Below are 18,625 nucleotides of genomic sequence, written 5' to 3'. Positions count from 1 at the left end.
TTGCTCTTGATTACTCTTAGTGGGGAGTCAGAGCTGTGTTGACTGAAAAACGACTGCCAATCACGAATGAGTTGATTGGTATGTCAATCATTATTGTGCTAACTGTCAGCTGAAATTATTTTTCAATGTCCCCCTGCTCACTACGTACAGGAGACAAACATGAGGTTCCAAGTATGGGCTAGATCTTTAAGCAAGGAATATTAGACTGGACATGTATATGTTTTTACATCAATTGTCTTATTATAAGATAAACAAGGAAGGGAGAAAGACAGAAAAAGGGAAGAAGAAAAAAGAAAAGAACTGGGGGACTAGAAAGATAAAAACTAAAGGACACATTGCGTCATAGATGTGACGCACAATTATTGTGACTTTTTCATGAATAGAACAATACAGGATCATTGTCTTAAGTATGTAATTGGAAGTAGGCCTATAACACATTTTCAATTGAATAGCTAATATTTAACATTATTTACATAATATCCAGCTTGGATGCTTAACACAGACATTGTGAAATGCTTTTGCACCTGTTCATCAGAAATAAAGTTAGCTTGTCTGATTTATGTTTCAAGCTAACCAACAACCCAGAAAATCAAGATCCATCCATCCATTATCCAAACCGCTTATTCTGCTCTCAGGGTCACGGGGATGCTGGAGCCTATCCCAGCAGTCAGTGGGTGGCAGGCAGGGAGATACCCTGGACAGGCCGCCTGGCCATCACAGGGCCGACACACAAACACGCCCACACTCACACCTAGGGAGAATTTAGTATGGCCAATCATTATTATTATTATCATTTATCATTATTATTTATTATTATTATTATTGGGTGGCACGGTGGCGCAGTGGTTAGTGCGGTCGCCTCACAGCAAGAAGGTCCTGGGTTCGAGCCCCGGGGTAGTCCAACCTTGATGGATCGGTGGGTCAGCCCAGGTTGTCCTCTGTGTGGAGTTTGCATGTTCTCCCCATGTCTGCGTGGGTTTCCTCCAGGGGCTCCAGTTTCCTCCCACAGTCCAAAGACATGTAAGTCAGGTGAATTGGCTGTACTAAATTGTCCCAAGGAATGAATGGATGTGTGTGTGTGTGTGTGTCGGCCCTGTCCAGGGTGTTTCCCCACCTGCCGCCCAATGACTGCTGGAATAGGCTCATGCATCCCCGCGACCCTGGGAGCAGGATAAGCGGTTAATATAATGGATGGATTATTATTATTATTATTATTATTATTATTGTCAGTTCAGCAGCTGGAGTTAAATAGAAAGCAGAAAATCAAAATCAAAACACCTAAAAACTTTGAATAAAATATTAATTTGTTTGAGCATGTTAAAAGGTGATAGAGTATGTCATACTTGCATCTCTTTCGATGGCATTTATGTGAAATCCTACCTTGAATTAAAGTGCATGGGCAATAACAAATGAATAATAAGAATATGAGGAGGAGGCTAAGAGAGAATAGTGGAGGGAGTAGAGGGTATGTATATACACACGGGTGACAAATGAAAGGAAAAATCAACATAAAGTGTCTTAGTAAGGTTTTGGGCCTTCACGAGCCTCCTCGTCATAGCTTCTACAAGTCTCTGAACTCTTCTGGAGGGATGGACACCATTCTTCCAAAATATATTCCCTCATTTAGTGTTTTGATGATGGTGGTGGAGAACGCTGTCTAACATGCCGTTCCAAAATCTCTCAAAGGTGTTCAACTGGGTTGAGATCTGGTGGCTGTGAAGGCCATAGCATATGATTTATATAATTTTCATCCTCATCAAACCATTCGGTGACCCCTCATGCCCTGTGGATGGGGGCATTGTCATCTTGAAAGAGACCACTCCAATCAGGATAGAAATGTTTCATCATAGGATAAAGGTGATCATTCAGAATAACTTTGTATTGATTTGTAGTGACCCTTCCTTCTAAGGGGACAAGTGGACCCAAACCATGTCAGGAAAATGCCCCCCACAGCATAACAGAGCCCCTGGACCCCCTCACTGTAGGGGCCAAGCATTCAGGTTTTTCCTTTGTCATACTCGTCTGTATTTTGCCAATTTTCGTACTAATGGGGATTGTACGGCATTTTTACATCCACATCACTCAAAAACATTTTTGGAGGGATTATAACCCCTTACCTTAAGCTACACAGATCATACAGCTATGTAAACGTGAGACTCAATGTCAATGTGCCAGTGAGTTAGAAGCCGGGCTTATGAGGTGCTTGACATCTAAAAAGAACCTTAAAGTTTGAATATGAGGAACCTCATTTCGGTTAGATGATTTAAGGCCAAAAGCATTACATAAAGGGCTTGAATGGAACAACACATAAAATGTAATGCTGCTCTGCGATCATTTTTCCCTTTCCTTTTTCCTCAGAGCACATCTTTATCTATGAATTAAAGATGGGGCCTTAAATCCATTACCTCCCTCCCTCCAGAGGAGTCAAAGAGCTTTCTTATTGAGACAGATAACAGAGAAGGGAGGGCAAGGAGAGAGTAGAGCTAAGAGAGGCGAGAGCGGGTCTGTGCAAATTAATTATTTCTTGCTGGATCAAGACCAACTCTATGAAATGAGGAAAATGTGTATGTGTATGGTGGAAGGGATTAAATGCATGGAGTCTGGGGCATGTGGGGCTGGCAGAGTTATTTTGAGGAGGAAGGTCACAAGCTGGCATATACTAGAGTATTAAGCAGTGATGGAGACTTAAGCCTGATTAACAGTAGTTGAACATTAACTTTAGGTTACTTCCGTAACCCCGGTTCTCTGAGTATCATGAGTGAGCTGTCTTACTATGGGATACGCCCCCTCGCATATTAACAGAAGCACTTGTACCATTATGCCTGCCCTGACTGGCTGGCAGTCATGACATCTGCGTCAGGGCCCTGTGCCTTATATATGACTGATGCAGCATCACTCGTCATTCAAAACAAGCACACCTCTTCTTGCTTCACCCCAGCAGCAAGAAAGGCGGTCAGGTGAGACATCTCACTCATGCTACTCAGAGAACCGAGGTGACGGAAGTAACCTGAAGTTCTCTTTCATAGCATTTGTTTCGATGTCTCACTGTGGGAGATGGAGACTCCCGTATTACCAGACAAGCTTATCTCAATGACTGACCACCAGCCTCCCCATGAAGAAGTTTGTAGATGAGGCAGGTCCACTGAGGAACCCACGCTCAGGACAGCATGAGCAAGGCTTGAAGATGTAACATCCAACTTATATAACCTTGCAAATGTGAAGGGCGATGACCAGCCAGCTGCAGCACAGATATCATTGATAGAGACCCCCCCCCTCCTAAACAGTGCCCAAGAGGTCGCAAGACACCTAGTAGAGTGTGATTGCAACCCAACTGGAACCTGAAGGCCTGAGCTGGAGTAAGCTAGCGTGATAGCATCCACTATCCAGTGAGAAAGTCTTTGTTTGGTGATGGGCTTGCCCAGTGGGGCTTAGCCCAGGAGACAAATAACTGATTCCTTTTCCTGAAGGCCCTTGTTCTCTCCACGTAAGTGTGTAAAGTGCGAACTGAGCACAACATATGCTGCTCCGCAGAGCTGTGAGGAGGCGGCTGAAAAGCTGCCAGGTCCACTGGAAATCATGGATTGACCAATTTAGGGATGAAAGCAGGATTAGGCATCAAGGTCACCCCACGGTGAACCGCATACAAGCAGGATGCACACACAGAGCATGAATATTGCTCACACGCTTAGCCGTAGCCAAAGCCAACAACAAAAGCACCTTAAGAGACAACATTTTCACGTCTATGTGTTTGAGTGGCTCAAAGGGATGACTGGTGGGGGTGCTCCAGAACTACGGTCAAATCCCAGGAGGGTGACATAGGCTTAGAGCTGGGTAACAGTCTCCGTGCACCCTTCATAAACCGAGAAACAAGGGGAGGCTGGCCTGCTGGCTTACCATCTAAACTGACATGGGAAGTGGAAATATCAGCCAAGTAAACCTTGACAGTAGAAAATGCCTTCTTTTTGTCAATCAGGTCCTGTAGAAAGGACAAAATTGCACCAACTAAACACTGAAAGGGAATTTCCTGTGCACTAGCACACCATTCCTCAAACACTCTCCACTTACAGTCATAAAGGGACCTGATAGATGATGCTCTAGCATTCTCAATCATATTAATGACACTCTGTGATAGTCCAGTTTGTCTTAAATTAAACCACTCATGGGCCAGGTCCATAGGGCGAGCCGCTCTGGGTGGGGATGAAATATTTGCCCACACCCCTGAGAGAGGAGGTCTCTGCGCAGCAGAAGGGGCCACAGGTGACCGAAGAGAAGCTGCTTCACTTCCGCCAGCCAATGCATGGATGGCCAGTGAGGAGCAATCAAAATCAGGGAAAGACAATTCTCCCACACCCTGAACAATGTTGGGGGTATCAAGGTCAGTGGGAGAAACACATAGTGGAATGTGCTCCCACTCGTGCATGAATGCATTCACTCCCAGCGGTGCGCTCTGGTTGTGCGGGGGGGGGGGGGGCAGTGGGCACTGTGAGTTCTCCTCCGATGCAAACAGGTCCACTGCTGTGTGGCTAAACCACGTCCAAATCTGATCCACTACAGCCAGGTGCAGTTTCCATTCTGCGTAAAGGGGATTCCCTCTGGACAAGAGGTCTACACCCAAATTCTGAATCCCGGGGACGTGCATCACTCCACAACATCTATTTGCGTGCCAATATGTGGAGCTGTTGAGAGCAAAGACCACCCTGGCAGTTGATATAGGCCACCATGGTCGTATTGTCCATCCTCACCAGCAGATGATGCCCCCAAAGAAATGGCAGAACATGTTTCAGTGTTAGAAATACTGCTAGAAGCTCCAAGTACTTTATATGGACATGATGAAGACATGTGCTCCAGACCTCATTTATTGCCCTGCCTTTGAAAACACCACCCCAGTCCAATAGGCTGGCATCTGTTGTCAATACTTTTCTGGTCGGTATCATGCCCATACGCACACCCTCCATCAGGAGAGACAGCTGTTTCCAAGGGTGAAGCACAAGAGCGCATGACACAGACACCATAACCCTGCTGGTCTGTGGTGCACGGGGTCCAGTCTGAGAGAAGCCACCCAACGCTGGAAATCTCTCACGTAAAGCCTGCCCAGCCTCACCACCAAGAGTGCCTACACCATCAGTCCCAATAACCTGAGACACGGACCATATGTGACCCATTTTGTTATGACAAAATGTGTCAGAGTGGACCTGAATGTGTCCACTCTCTCGGCTGACAGGCGGGCCGTGTGGGTGAGCGAATTCAACGTGACACCCAGAAAAGCTATGTCCTGTCTCGGCATTAACACTCTTTTCCCTGTTCACTACAAATTCCAGCTTGGCCAGGTGTGTCAACACAATGCCCGTGTGCATAACAGCCTCCTGCTCCGAGCATGCCAGCAGCAGCCAGCCATCCAGATAGGTGGCTAAGCAGATGCCTCACTCCCTGAGGGGAGCTATAGCCACCTCGACACATTTCACAAATACCCTTGGGTTTAGTGACAGGCCAAATGGGAGTACTAGGTACTCGTACACTGTCATGAAAAGCGAACCTTAAATATTTCCTGGGGAGGATAAATGGGGATGTGAAAATATGCGTCCTTCAGGTCGATTGATGTGAACCAATCGCCCAGGAACACCAAGTGTATCAGGGCTGTATGTGTGAGCATGCAAAACTTGTATCTCCTGAGACACTTGATATAGCACGTAGGTCCAGAATGAGACAAACGCCCCCCTTGGGACCAGGAAATATCTCGAATAGAGACCATCTAGCCTCTGCTTGTGTGGCACTATTCGTATGGCGTTTTTGTTTAACAAAACAAATGTATGTTCCTGTAACACCCGGGCTGACTCTCCCTGAGCATGGGAAGCAATGATGCTATTGAAATGAGGACGCGCTGTGGCAAATTGAAGTCTGTAGCCCCTGGCCAGTGTCTTCAACACCCATTTTGACGCTGTCCAGGTTTTCCAACTCTCTATCCATGAAGATAGAGGTGAGTGAAGCTCTGTCTGATCTACATGATCTCAGGGAACCTCTTTCAACTGTACGATGCTGCTCCTTAGCAGCTGACAGTGGTCGGTACACCTGGGTGCTACCGCGCATGTGCGAACTGATAGACTCAGGACAGCTGCCCTGGGCTGTTTCACCCCAGGGAAGGCATTGGCCCCCTCTGGTGGTGTTATAGGGGAAAACACTATGTTTTGCAACTTTGTGTTTATCTTTTTCCCTTCTGAAAAAAAATTCAATACTGCGCCCTCGGCTGTGTGCCCGGATGCATCAGTGAATGATTTTTTTTTTCAGTGTGTGTGTGAGTGCTCATGAGACTTGAATGTGGCTTTGAACAATCCCACATTTAACCTGAGTCTCATCTCCTCTTGGCTGGGATGCACAAACGGAGCTCCAGGCTCGCACGCTACCGAGAGAGAGGGTTGAAACTGGGAATTCCTCCCCAGACACACTGGAACACTGGGCTGCCAGGGAAAAGGGGATGGCTGGCACGTCCACTTTCTGTGGGAGACAGAGCTGTAAGGCTTCGTCTTCCTTTTTCTTTGCCTCACATCTCTTTTGCATGGAAGCGAGCATGGCGCCAAATATGCCATCAGGAACAACTGGGATGTCCAAAATGTCCCCCTTCTCTTTATCCTACAAGTTTTTCCGATTGAGCCATCTTGCCCTCTCCTGCAGCACCAACATCGACATACACTTCCCCGCGGCCTGAACAGCGCATCACTGGATATGCAGACAGATAACTGCAATCGTGGTTCTCTCATCCCACACGGAAATGTTGGGTACTTCGGCCATGTTGTCGAAAAGCCCCGCTTGGTAAGCAGACAACGTGGAGGTGAAGTTGAATGCTCTCACCATCAGGGCTGCTGCCTTGTAAGCTCACTCAGTCATGGCGACTGGAAGCAGTCGGCTTTGGCGGGGAGGGCGGGTGTTCTGGATGATTTATCCAACAATCGTGGGTGGAGGTGGGCTGCCACCAGTGGCTCCATGGGCAGCATGCGGGCCATGGCATGCTTATCCTGCCCTTCAAAATCCAGGGAAGATGCCCCATTCATGGGGTCTTGCTGGAATATGGATTTTCTTTCCATGAGATGGTGACTTCTTCCAGGAGCTCGAGGAACACCAGGAGAAGCTGTCTCGCAGTCCGCCTGGCCTGGGGCAATTTCTTCCCTTTGTAGCAGGACCGAGGAGCCTCCGCAATGACAGTGGGCCATGGGATTCCCAGTCTCTCCGCGGGGCATTTACATATGTCGTACATGTCAGCGCTAGGCAGAGGTTGTGCAGCCCCACCCTCGCCTTTAGCAGCACAAAGGCATGGAAATCTGGGAATCTGTACTGGGGGAATGAAGGAAAAACTATCCTCATCGTCCTCCTCCGACACCAAAAAATCCTTGCCCTCTGATTCCCCGTCCTCCTCAACTACACTGAGCTGGGGTTCCTCGGGGGTGGGACTGGTGAGAATAGGGTCCTTATCCAAGAGGCTAGCCTGGCGGGCTAGTCTTTGGCAGAGGCTTTTAGCTGTGAAGTGAGTGCAGTGAGCGCACGAGCCGGGGTTGTTGACAGTGTCTCGAGAGTATTCCAGTCCGAGACACGCGGAGCAGACCAGGTGTATGACTTTGCTTGAAATTTTGTTTCTGAAGGTGCGCAGGTAGGCAGAATGACCTTACTCCGAGGTGGGAAGCAGCAAGGCAGGTGTATCCATTTAGCTGGTGTGCTACATTTAAAATAATTATCTGGAGTGATGATCTCGTTAGCTATCTCCAATGGTGAGCAAGCGGTGAGGTGACCGCAGGTTCCTGGTATAGTTAACATGTTTGCTAGCTTGTAGATGCAGAAATACTCCGATGTTTGGGGAGGGATAGGCCAGAGTAAAATAATCGTGTTAGCTAGCTCCAACAGAGGGCAAGCAGTGAGATGACCGCAGGTTCCCGGTATCGTTAGCTTGCTTGGAGTAGCAGTAGCAAAGTTAACGTGCTAGCTAGCTTGTAAAAGCAGAAATACTCCGCTGTTTGGGGACAGGCCAGAGTAAAAAAAAAAAACTACCTAAAGTGAATGCAGTCGTGGCTAGCATCCGGCGATGGAGGTGTTCACACCGTTCTGAGGACAGTTTAGCCAGTCAGCTTAGATACGGGTGAGAGTAGCTTGCTTCTGAAGTGAGAAGAGCTGATTGAATGAAGACTGATGCTGTGTCAGTCAATATATAAGGCACATGGCCCTGACACAGACATCATGACTGCCAGCCAATTAGAGCTGGCATAATGGTACAAGTGTTTCTGTGAATACGCGATGGGGTGTATCCCATAGTGAGACATTAAAACAAATGCTATGAAAGAGAACTGAAGTCCAACGAGACTGGACTAAAGTAGCATTGTTCAGAAGCACCATGACATAATGACAGCACATATTCAAAGATAGCCAGAGAAAACAAGTAGAAGCCTGAAGAATCATTAGTTGAAACAGGGAGCAGGATTTCCCTTTTTTTTTTTGACTAAGCCAAGGATAGGTTCACCGATAGTATAAATTCCATGGCCAGCTCATCTCACATACACACAGCATCTAGTGAAACTTCAAAATAAGTTGGACTTGTGTTGCTCTTGAATCAAATCTTCAAATGAACCCTATGGAGAATGTGTACACCCCTGATCAACAATGCATTATTCTTATATTAGTCTTTCATTCTTTTATAGACATTCCTGCCATGTATTGCATTGCAAAAGCAATTGCAAATTTCAATATCTTATTCTGTTGAATACTGGGGATAAATACAGTTAAAAAAAGCCAAAATCAAAACAATAACGAAAGAACTCCCAGAGTGGGGTACAAGTGTGTTTGTGAGTATGTGTGAACTTGCATTACCTTTTAATTCAATTATATACTTCAGGCATGCAAACTCAGGAAGGTAAAAAAAAAGAAAAAAAAGGCTGACTGCGTAAGATCAGATGGAAAAAAAAACTTGCAAAGCAAACAGAAAATAGAGATCTTAAGTATATTGAGTTCAGTGTATGGCAAGGTTGTGAACATCACCCAAAAATGCACTCAAAGATTTTAAAGGTCTTCACTCGTAAGATTGGTCTGACCACAGTCGAGTTCAACAGCTCTTACTCTCTCCCTCTCCAGGATTTTCACCATCCTATCATGTTCCTCACTACCATAAATAAGGCCAAGTAGACTTTCGCTACATTTGATGCTATCTTCCTTGAGACCTTCACCGAATGAGTAATGGGTACTAAATCCACCCCTTTTGCTTGACCCTGTCAACACTAACCTTCTTAGAGATCTGTTATCAATCTCAAGAAGTTATCTGCTCTCTATTGATAACAACTCGCTCTCCACCATCCCTTTGACTTATTAACTGCTACAAAAGACCTAATCTTGGTCAAGTAGTTCTTAAAAACTATAGATTAACGTCCAACATTCCCTTCCTCTCAAAAGTACTTGAAAACAATATTACTTACTCACTGCCTACCTTTGCAATACTGACCTTTTTCATCAGTTTCAATCTGGTTTTAGGTCTCTTACTTTACCGAGATTGCTCTTATTTTAAAGTTGTAAACAACCTGTTGGTTTTGATGGATGGAATGCACTGATTTTGAATGGTTTAGATAATTAAATTAGTGTTCAAATTTCAGCACCTTCATGGATTATCTTCTGCCTCTCAGATAGAACCGATAGTGTGGTCTAACATCAATAAGAGCTCACATTATTCAAAGGTAAAATCTGGTGGGAATCAGTTCTTGGTCCTTTATCATCTATATATATAAAGCAAGGGTGTATGTTTGTATGTTCGCTTAAAACTCCAGAAATACCCATTGTAGAACAAAAACAAAGGTATATTTACAATCAGCACTTTCCAAGGATTGCACCGTTTGAAACATATTTCAAAAGCTAAGTAAGAAATTTGATTTATTTGCAAAATTTAGTTTATTTTGTGGCAAAATGTGGCGTCTTTTTGATATTTGATGCCACATGTTGTTACGTCATATCAATCAAAGGAAATTTCAGCCTCAATGCCAGGGTTATTAGTGCAGATCATCACCCTGGATTTGAGGTTGCAAGAGTGAGAGTGGTGAGTACTCTTAACTTACTTATCACAAAGCACGTGACAATTTTTTGTTGCCACAAGACACACAACGTGGTTTACCCTGAGGCGCTTGGGCACTGAGTGACTATTACACACACTGGCAAAGAAGCTTGATATATGGATTGAAAATTATGATATTTGATCATTTTCATTAGTAACATTTGTTTATTTGACATTCATTTATCACATGTATCATATCATAAATTATCCTATATTTCATCATTGATTATATCATAAAGATCATATCATGTTAGTTATCTTGGTGAGAACATTTTCCCCGGGCAACGCCGGGTACCTCTGCTAGTCTATAATATAACCCTTAGTGATATCTTCAGGAGGTAAGTTCTTAATGTCCACTGTTATGCACATGAATGTTAGTCAGAGTTTAAATCCCACAGTTCTGCAAATTGTCTATACTTACATGTGGACATACCTGAAATGATGATTATTGGGATCATCAAAAACAGGCACTTGTTCAATGACACTATCCTGAAACTTGGATATCTTTATTATATCGTTGACCCTCACTGTCAAACATCATTTTTAATCTTTCTCTTTGATTTGAGTCCCACATTAAAGCATCATGGCCAGATCTGCGGCCGTATGTTTTGGACACTTGGAAGAGAGAAGCAGAAGTGTCAACTGATCAACACCTGGTGGTGAGTTGGATCAGATGGAGGGGAAGGCTGCCGGACAGACCTGGCAAACACAAAAGTGTAGCGAGGGTGAACTGGGAATGTCTGGCAGAGGCCCGTGTCTGTGAGGTCTTCAACTCCTACCTCCGGAAGAAGTTGTTGTGTATCCCGAGGGAGGCTGTGGACATGAGTCTGAGTGGGCCATGTTCAAAGCCTCTATTGCAGATGTGGCAGGCAGGAGCTGTGGTCATAAGGTAATTGGTGCCTGTCGAGGCGGCAACCTAAGAACCTGCTGGTGGACACCGGTGGTGAGGGAAGCTGTTAGGCTGAAGAAGGAGGCCTTTCGGACTTAGTTGGCCCAGGGGTCTCCTGAAGCGGCAGACAGGTACCAGGAGGCCAGAAGGGCTGCCGCTTCGGCAATCACGGAAGCAAAAACTCGGGTGTGGGAGGAGTTTGGCGAGGCTATGGAGGAGGACTTTCGGTTGGCCTCAAGGAAGTTCTGGCAAACCATCTGGCGACTCAGGAAGGGGAAGCAGGGCTTGACTCAGGCTGTGTTCAGCCGGGGAGGGGAACTGTTGACCAGGACTGGGGATGTCGTTGAGCGTTGGAAAAATAACACTTTGAGGAACTTCTGAACCCGGCTAACACATCCTCAGTGGAGGAGGTAGAATCTGAAGACTCAGGGGAAGCCCCACCCATATCCCTGGCAGAGGTCTCTGGGGTAGTTAAAAAGCTCCTCAGTGGCAATGCGCTGGGTGTGGATGAGATTCGCCCTGAGATACTGAAGGCTCTGGACATTGTTAAGCTGTCTTGGTTGACACGCCTCTTCAGTGTCGCGTGGAGGTCGGGAACAGTACCTGTGGAGTGGCAGACTGGGATGGTGGTTCCCATATTTATAAAAGGGGGCTGGAGAGTGTGCTCCAATTATTGGGGCACATCACATTGCTCAGTCTCCCTGAAAAAGTATACTCTAGGGTGCTGGAAAGGATGCTCCGACCAATTGTCGAACCTCAGGTGCAGGAGGAACAATGCGGATTCCATCCTGGCTGTGGAACAATGGCAAACTCTTTACCCTTGCGGAAGTGCTGAGGGGGGCATGGGAGTTTGACCAGCCAGTCTACATGTGTTTTGTGGACTTGGAGAAGGCTTACGACTGTGTACCTCAGGGCACTCTGTGGGGGGTACTGCGGGAGTATGGGGTACTACAAGCCATCCTGTCCTTGTATAACCAAAGTGAGAGTTGTGTCTGCATTCTCGGCACAAAGTCTAACACGTTTTCAGTGAGTGTCGGACTCCGCCAAGGTTGTCCCTTGTCTCCGATTCTGTTTGTGATATTCATGAACAGGATCTAAAAAGTGCAGCCAAGGTGAGGAGTGTGTCCGTTTTGGGAACCTCAGAATTTCATCTCTGCTCCCCGCAGATGATGTGGTTTTGTTGGCTTCATCAGAATGTGACCTCCAGCACACACTGGGGTGGCTTGCAGCTGAGTGTGAAATGGCTGGGATGAGAGTCAGCACCTTCAAGTCTGAGGCCATGGTTCTCTACCAGAAAATGGTGGATCGCTCCCTCTGGGTTGGGGATGAGTCATTGCCTCAAGGGAAGGAGTTAAATTATCTTGGGGTCTTGTTCACAAGTGAGGGTAGGCTGGAGCAGGAGATTGACAAGTGGATTGGTGCAGCATCAGCAGTAATGCAGATGTTGTACCAGACCGTTGTGGTGAAGAGGGAGTTGAGCCAGAAGGCAAAGCTCTCAATTTACCAGTGAATCTTCATTCCAATACTCACCTACGGTCATGAGCTTTGGGTAGTGACCAAAAGGGTGAAATCACAGATACAAGCGGCTGAAATGAGTTTCCTCCATAGGGTATCTGGGCTCAGCCTTAGAGATAGGGTGAGGAGCTCGGACATCCAGAGGGAGCTCGGAGTAGAGCCACTGCTCCTTCACGTCGAAAGAAGCCAGTTGAGGTGGTTAGGGCATCTGATTAGGATGCCTCCTGGGCGCCTTCCTTTGGAGGTTTACCAGGCATGGCCAACTAGGAGGACAGCCCAGGGTAGACCCAGAACTCGCTGGACAGACTACATGTCCAGTCTGGCCTGGGAACACTATGGGATCCCCCAGGAGGAGCTAGAAGGTGTTGCTGGGGAGAGGGACATCTGGAGTGCCCTACTTAGCTTGCTGCCACCACGACCCGACCCCAGAGAAGTGGCTGAAGATGAATGAATGAATGAATGAATGAATGAATGAATTAAAGCATCACCAAATTGGCCAGCTTCTATCTTTGCAAAACTGCTAAGATCCATCCTAATTTTATCCTCTGGCTGGTCCTGTGACTTATATTTCCAAGTGACTTATACAATGCAATTTTCTGGGACGAATACACTGCATTTCAACTAAGGCGAGTAGATGGAACTTTTTAATCTTGTGATTCAATTAAAAATACTGTACCATAGTGATGTGTGGTTCAGGCGAGTTCAGGTAAGCTTACTAGAAAATAGCACAGATTCGGGCAGGTGGGTCAAAATGTGACAAAGCAGCATTCCGAGTAAGTTATCGATAACTTACAGAAACATTGTGTGGAATAGGCTAGGCTGTGCATTATAAGTCCACCTTCTCTTCCCCCACTATCTCTCTCCCTCTCTCTCTCTCTCTCTCTCTCACACACACACACACACACACACTCTCTCTCTCTCTTTCTCTGTGAGAGAGTGAGAGAGAGACAGAGTTCATGTCTTTAATGAAGGATTACTTGTTTTGCTACTATTCAACAATAGACAGAGTTCATGTCTTTAATGATAGGTTACTTGTTTTGCCCTTACTCAACAATAAAGAACACTGTTTGGAACAATTTGTCTGTTTTTTTAGTAGCCTAGACCCAGACGCTATTAGGCTAAGATACAATAGGCTATGCCTTGCAATCGGTGTATTATGCTGGGCAAACATTTAAAAAAATGAAATAGTGCGACACTGCTCACTTTGCTGTAGCCTAGAATAAATTTGGAGGTTTACAGGTCGGGTTGGGTTCGGGTGGTTAATCAACGCATGTTTTAGCAGGTCGGAGGGTGTGGACTGGCTCTCATAAATGGATCGGGTTGGTGCGGATATTAAACAACTCTGAACCGGGTGGCGTGGCAGTCTATTCCATTGCCTACCAACACAGGGATCGGCGGTTCAAATCCCCGTGTTACCTTCTGCTTGGTCGGGTGTCCCTAGAGACACAATTGGTTGTGTCTGCGTGTGGGAAGCCGGAAGTGGGTATGTGTCCTGGTCGCTGCACTACTGCCTACTCTGGTCGGTTGGGGTGCCTGTTCAGGGGGGAGGGGGAACTGGGGGGGGGGCAGCATGATCCTCCCCCATCCCCCTGGTGAAATTCCTCCCTGACAGGTGAAAAGAAGTAGCTGGCGACTCCTCATGTATCAGAGGAGGCATGTGGTAGTCTGCAGCCCTCCCCGGATTGGCAGAGGGTGTTGAGCAGTGACTGGGATGGCTCGGAATAGTGGGATAATTGGCCAAATTCAATTTGGGAGAAAAAAAAAAGGGGGGGGACAAAAACTCTGAACCACACATCACTACTGTACCACCGTATAAATGTGACATACACCGAAACGACTTATATGCGACATGTGCTCTGGTGTAACTTGTATTTTGGGAAATACGGTAAATAATCGTCTATGGTTGTATCTTATGCATGTGCATTATAAGTAGGATTCCCTTGATTCTGCATCATTGGACCAGTTGGCTAGCCTACAATGGCTGACATCAGTGCCACCTTAGGTTGATCAGTTTATTAATATTTTTGCACTACTATCTTTATGAATAACAATATTTCGATGTCAGCTGAAAGTTAAGTAAATCCTTGCCTCAAATTTTACTCTATGACACCTATGAAAAGGATACACGACAAGGTAGTACCAAACACTTTCAATTCCAATTGGAGACAGTAAAATTGTGCTGTAAGATTATTTTTCTACTGTTTTTTTAAAAAAAATTTTTACTGCATTATTTTCTACAGTGGGCACCACAGCTGCCCACTGTTCCTATACAATAGGATGGGTTAAATGCAGAGAACAAATTCGTTGTAAGAATACAATGTCAAATAAAGTGGCTGTCATTCTATATGAGGTGCATGGTTCATTGCAAATCCCACTGTGTTGTTTCTATTGTATCTATTCCATTATCACTCAGGACTCAAACAGCCACAAACCCATTCTGCTTTTTCATTTTTTCATCCTCCTCTTTCTAATGATCATTTGTACAAGAGTGATCAACAGATATGACTAAGGTGACCCATTTTGGATTCAGATCTTACTTCATAGTGAGAGGTTCACTTCCTTGACCCCAGCAGTATCAAAGGCAAAGAACAGTTTTGTCTGCATAGTCGCTTATGGGATGGAGTGACATTCATCATCCCATCACAATTTCTTTCTAAACAAATATTACAGTAAGCTACAACATCTTTATCTGATGGAAGCATTTTATATTCCACAGCCACATCAGCGATACGTCACACTAAATATGTGGCAATTAAATCAGTACTACTTTGTATGCTTACAGCGACACTGGCCCACCTGTGATGTTGACATAGACAGTGGTGAATGCTGCCAGTGGTACGGCTGCTACATTCTGGGCCCGCACCCGCAGCATGAAGTTCCTGGTGGTCTCATAGTCCAGGGGCTCAGCTACCAGGATGGAGGCAGAGCCATCCTCTCGATTAGGGGTGAGATAGAAGCGGACTGGCATGTTGGTCTCTGGCACCATGCCATCCTCCAGGTTGTATGTCACTCTGGGATCCCCAAGTGGAGATGTGGCTTTGATGGTCTGATTAGGAGTAAAAAAAATTTTTTTTTTAAATGCAGTGAAAATGCAGTCATCATGTGAAATCATAGACTGATACTCTATACATATAACCATCCTGTCAATCTACATTACCATAAATCCTAAAATAATATCAACCAATGACTAATTGTATTTGTGACAACCCAGTAAATTAAGACAGACAGAAAAAAATAAATATAGACAGATAGATAGATAGATAGATAGATAGATAGATAGATAGATAGATAGATAGATAGATAGATAGATAGATAGATAGATAGATAGATAGATAGATAGATAGATAGATAGATAGATAGATACAGTGCATCCGGAAAGTATGCAAACCCCTTCACTTTCCCCACATTTTGTTATGTTACAGCCTTATTCCAAAATGGATTAAATTCATTTTTTTCTCATCAATCTACAGACAATACCCCATAATGACAAAGCAAAAAAGGTTTTGTAGAAATTTTTGCAAATTTATTAAAAATAAAAAACTGAAATATTGCATGTACATAAGTATTCACACCCTTTACTCAGTACTTGGTTGAGGCACCCTTGGCAGAGATTACAACCTCAAGTCTTCTTGGGTATGAAGCTACAAGCTTGGCACACCTATATTTGGGGTATTTCTCCCATTCTTCTCTGCAGATCCTCTCGAGCTCTGTAAGGTTAGATGGGGAGCGTTGCTGCACAGCTATTTGCAGGTCTTTCCAGAGATGTTCAATGGGGTTCAAGTCTGGGCTCTGGCTGGGCCACTCAAGGACATTCACAGACTTGCCCCGAAGCCACTCCTTCGTTGTCTTGGCTGTGTGCTTAGGATCGTTGTTGTGTTGAATGGTAAACCTTCGCCCCAGTCTGAGGTCCTGAGCGCTCTGGAGCAGGTTTACATCAAGGATCTCTCTGTATTTTGCTCCATTCATCTTTCCCTCGATCCTGACTAGTCTCCCAGTTCCTGCCGCTGAAAAACATCCCCACAGCATGATGCTGCCACCACCATGCTTCACTGTAGGGATGGTATTAGCAAGGTGATGAGAGGTGCCGGGTTTCGTCCAGACGTGACGTTTGGCATTCAGGCCAAAGAGTTCAATCTTGGTTTCATCAGACCAGAGAATCTTGTTTCTCATGGTCTGAGAGTCCTTTAGGTGCTTTCTGGAAAAACTCCAAGCAGGCTGTCATGTGCCTTTTACTGAGCAGAGGCTTCCGTCTGGCCACTCTACCATAAAGGCCTGATTGGTGGAGTGCTGCAGAGACGGTTATCCTTCTGGAAGGTTCTCCCATCTCCACAGAGGAACACTGGAGATCTGTCAGAGTGACCATCGGGTTCTTGGTCACCTCCCTGACCAAGGCCCTTCTCCCTCGATTGCTCAGTTTGGCTGGGTGGCCAGCTCTAGTAAGAGACCTGGTGGATCCAGACTTCTTCCATTTACCAATGATTGAGACCACTGCGCACTTCGGGACCTTCAAAGCTGTAGAATTTTTTTGTACACTTCCCCAGATCTGTGCCTCGATACAATCCTGTCTCGGAGGTCCACAGACAATTCCTTTGACTTCATGGCTTGGTTTCTGCTCTGACATGCACTGTCAACAGTGGGACCTTATATAGACAGGTGTGTGCCTTTCCAAATCATGTCCGATCAATTGCATTTACTACAGGTGGACTCCAATCAAGATATAGAAACATCTCCAGGATGGTCAGTGGAAACAGGATGAACCTGAGCTCAATTTTGAGTGTCATAACAAAGGGTGTGAATACTTATGTACATGCAATATTTCAGTTTTTTATTTTTAATAAATTTGCTAAAATGTCTACAAAACCTTTTTCACTTTGTCATTATGGGGTATTGTGTGTAGATTGATGAGAAATAAAAGGAATTTAATCCATTTTGGAATAAGGCTGTAACATAACAAAATGTGGGGAAAGTGAAGGGGTGTGAATACTTTCCGGATGCACTGTAGATAGATAGATAGCTTGGGTCCTGGACTGTTCCGATGACGTCTGGACACTGCTTGGCATCTTGTGCATCATATTCTTCATAAATTTTATAAGTCCATTATAATTTTGTTATCCTCTTTCAATGTTGTATTATGTAAATTATGTAAACACAATATCTATTGCACGCTGTCCGTCTTGGGAGAGAGATCCCTCCTCTGTTGCTCTCCCTGAGGTTTCTTCCTATTTTTTCTCCCTGTTAAAGGGCTTTTTTTAGGGAGTTGTTCCTTATCCGATGAGAGGGTCTAAGGTCAGGATGTTGTGTTGCTGTTAAGCCCACTGAGGCAAATTTGTAATTTGTGATATTGGGCTATACAAACAAAATTGATTTGATTTGATAGATAGATAGATAGATTTGATCGAGCGATCGATAAAACTAGACTATTGTAATATAAATATTGTATGAATAGTGCAAATCCACAGAACGTAGTAGGCAGTAATTCAGTGGAAAATCGTATTTTTGTTTGTTTTTTGTGTGACAAAGGTTATATATTGGTATTCTTCACACATTTCTTTTTTACAAGCCTACTCTGATGAATTCCAAAACATACTGCATTAATAGCTAGCACTATGGAAGCTGTTAGAATGACAATAAATCCAAAGATATCCCACAGGATCAAAGAGAAATACAGCATGCACATGATTTGGCAATCTCCATAAACTTATTAAGGAGAGGCTACTCAAAAATAGTGTGACATACCACCAAATTAAAATCCAAATACAACCTCGCATGTGATGTACCTTGCCTGTGGATGACCTAACCATATCAAAGCAAACCGTGGTAAAGACTAGCCAAAGTAATGATACTGAATTTAATATGCAGCATGAACAAATATTGACTGCCCCTGTACCGATTTAATGGATTGCTTGTGTGCTAATTTAGCCAATTTCCATCATGCAGCTATTACAACCCACTGACTGTCATTACACCTTCACATACGAGTCAAATCAAAATTGATCTGCCACCTCCATTAAGAGTGTGCTGGGATATCATTGCTTAGGTTACACAGAAACACAAATACACACAAGATGTATAAGAAGGCACACAGAGAGAGGGATCGAGAGACTCTCGCTCTCCCTCTGTTTAGTCCTCTGCTTTGAAATATTCATCAGCTT

At 44.9% G+C, this 18,625-nt stretch overlaps 1 protein-coding gene across 1 annotated transcript in view; it reads right to left on the bottom strand.

Moving 5' to 3' along the window:
- The window catches only part of si:ch211-186j3.6 (neural-cadherin), a 666,499-nt gene that overhangs the window by 345,419 nt on the left and 302,455 nt on the right, over window positions 1-18,625 (bottom strand). Inside the window, 1 exon segment of the mRNA XM_056278708.1 lies at window positions 15,270-15,519. Within this exon segment, the coding sequence (XP_056134683.1) occupies window positions 15,270-15,519 (250 nt within the window).

Source organism: Lampris incognitus, chromosome 4, assembly GCF_029633865.1.
Source record: "Lampris incognitus isolate fLamInc1 chromosome 4, fLamInc1.hap2, whole genome shotgun sequence".
In the NCBI taxonomy this organism is placed as follows: domain Eukaryota; kingdom Metazoa; phylum Chordata; class Actinopteri; order Lampriformes; family Lampridae; genus Lampris; species Lampris incognitus.
Note: the sequence above shows the minus strand (reverse complement) of the source record. Positions and strands in the feature narration are given on the sequence as shown.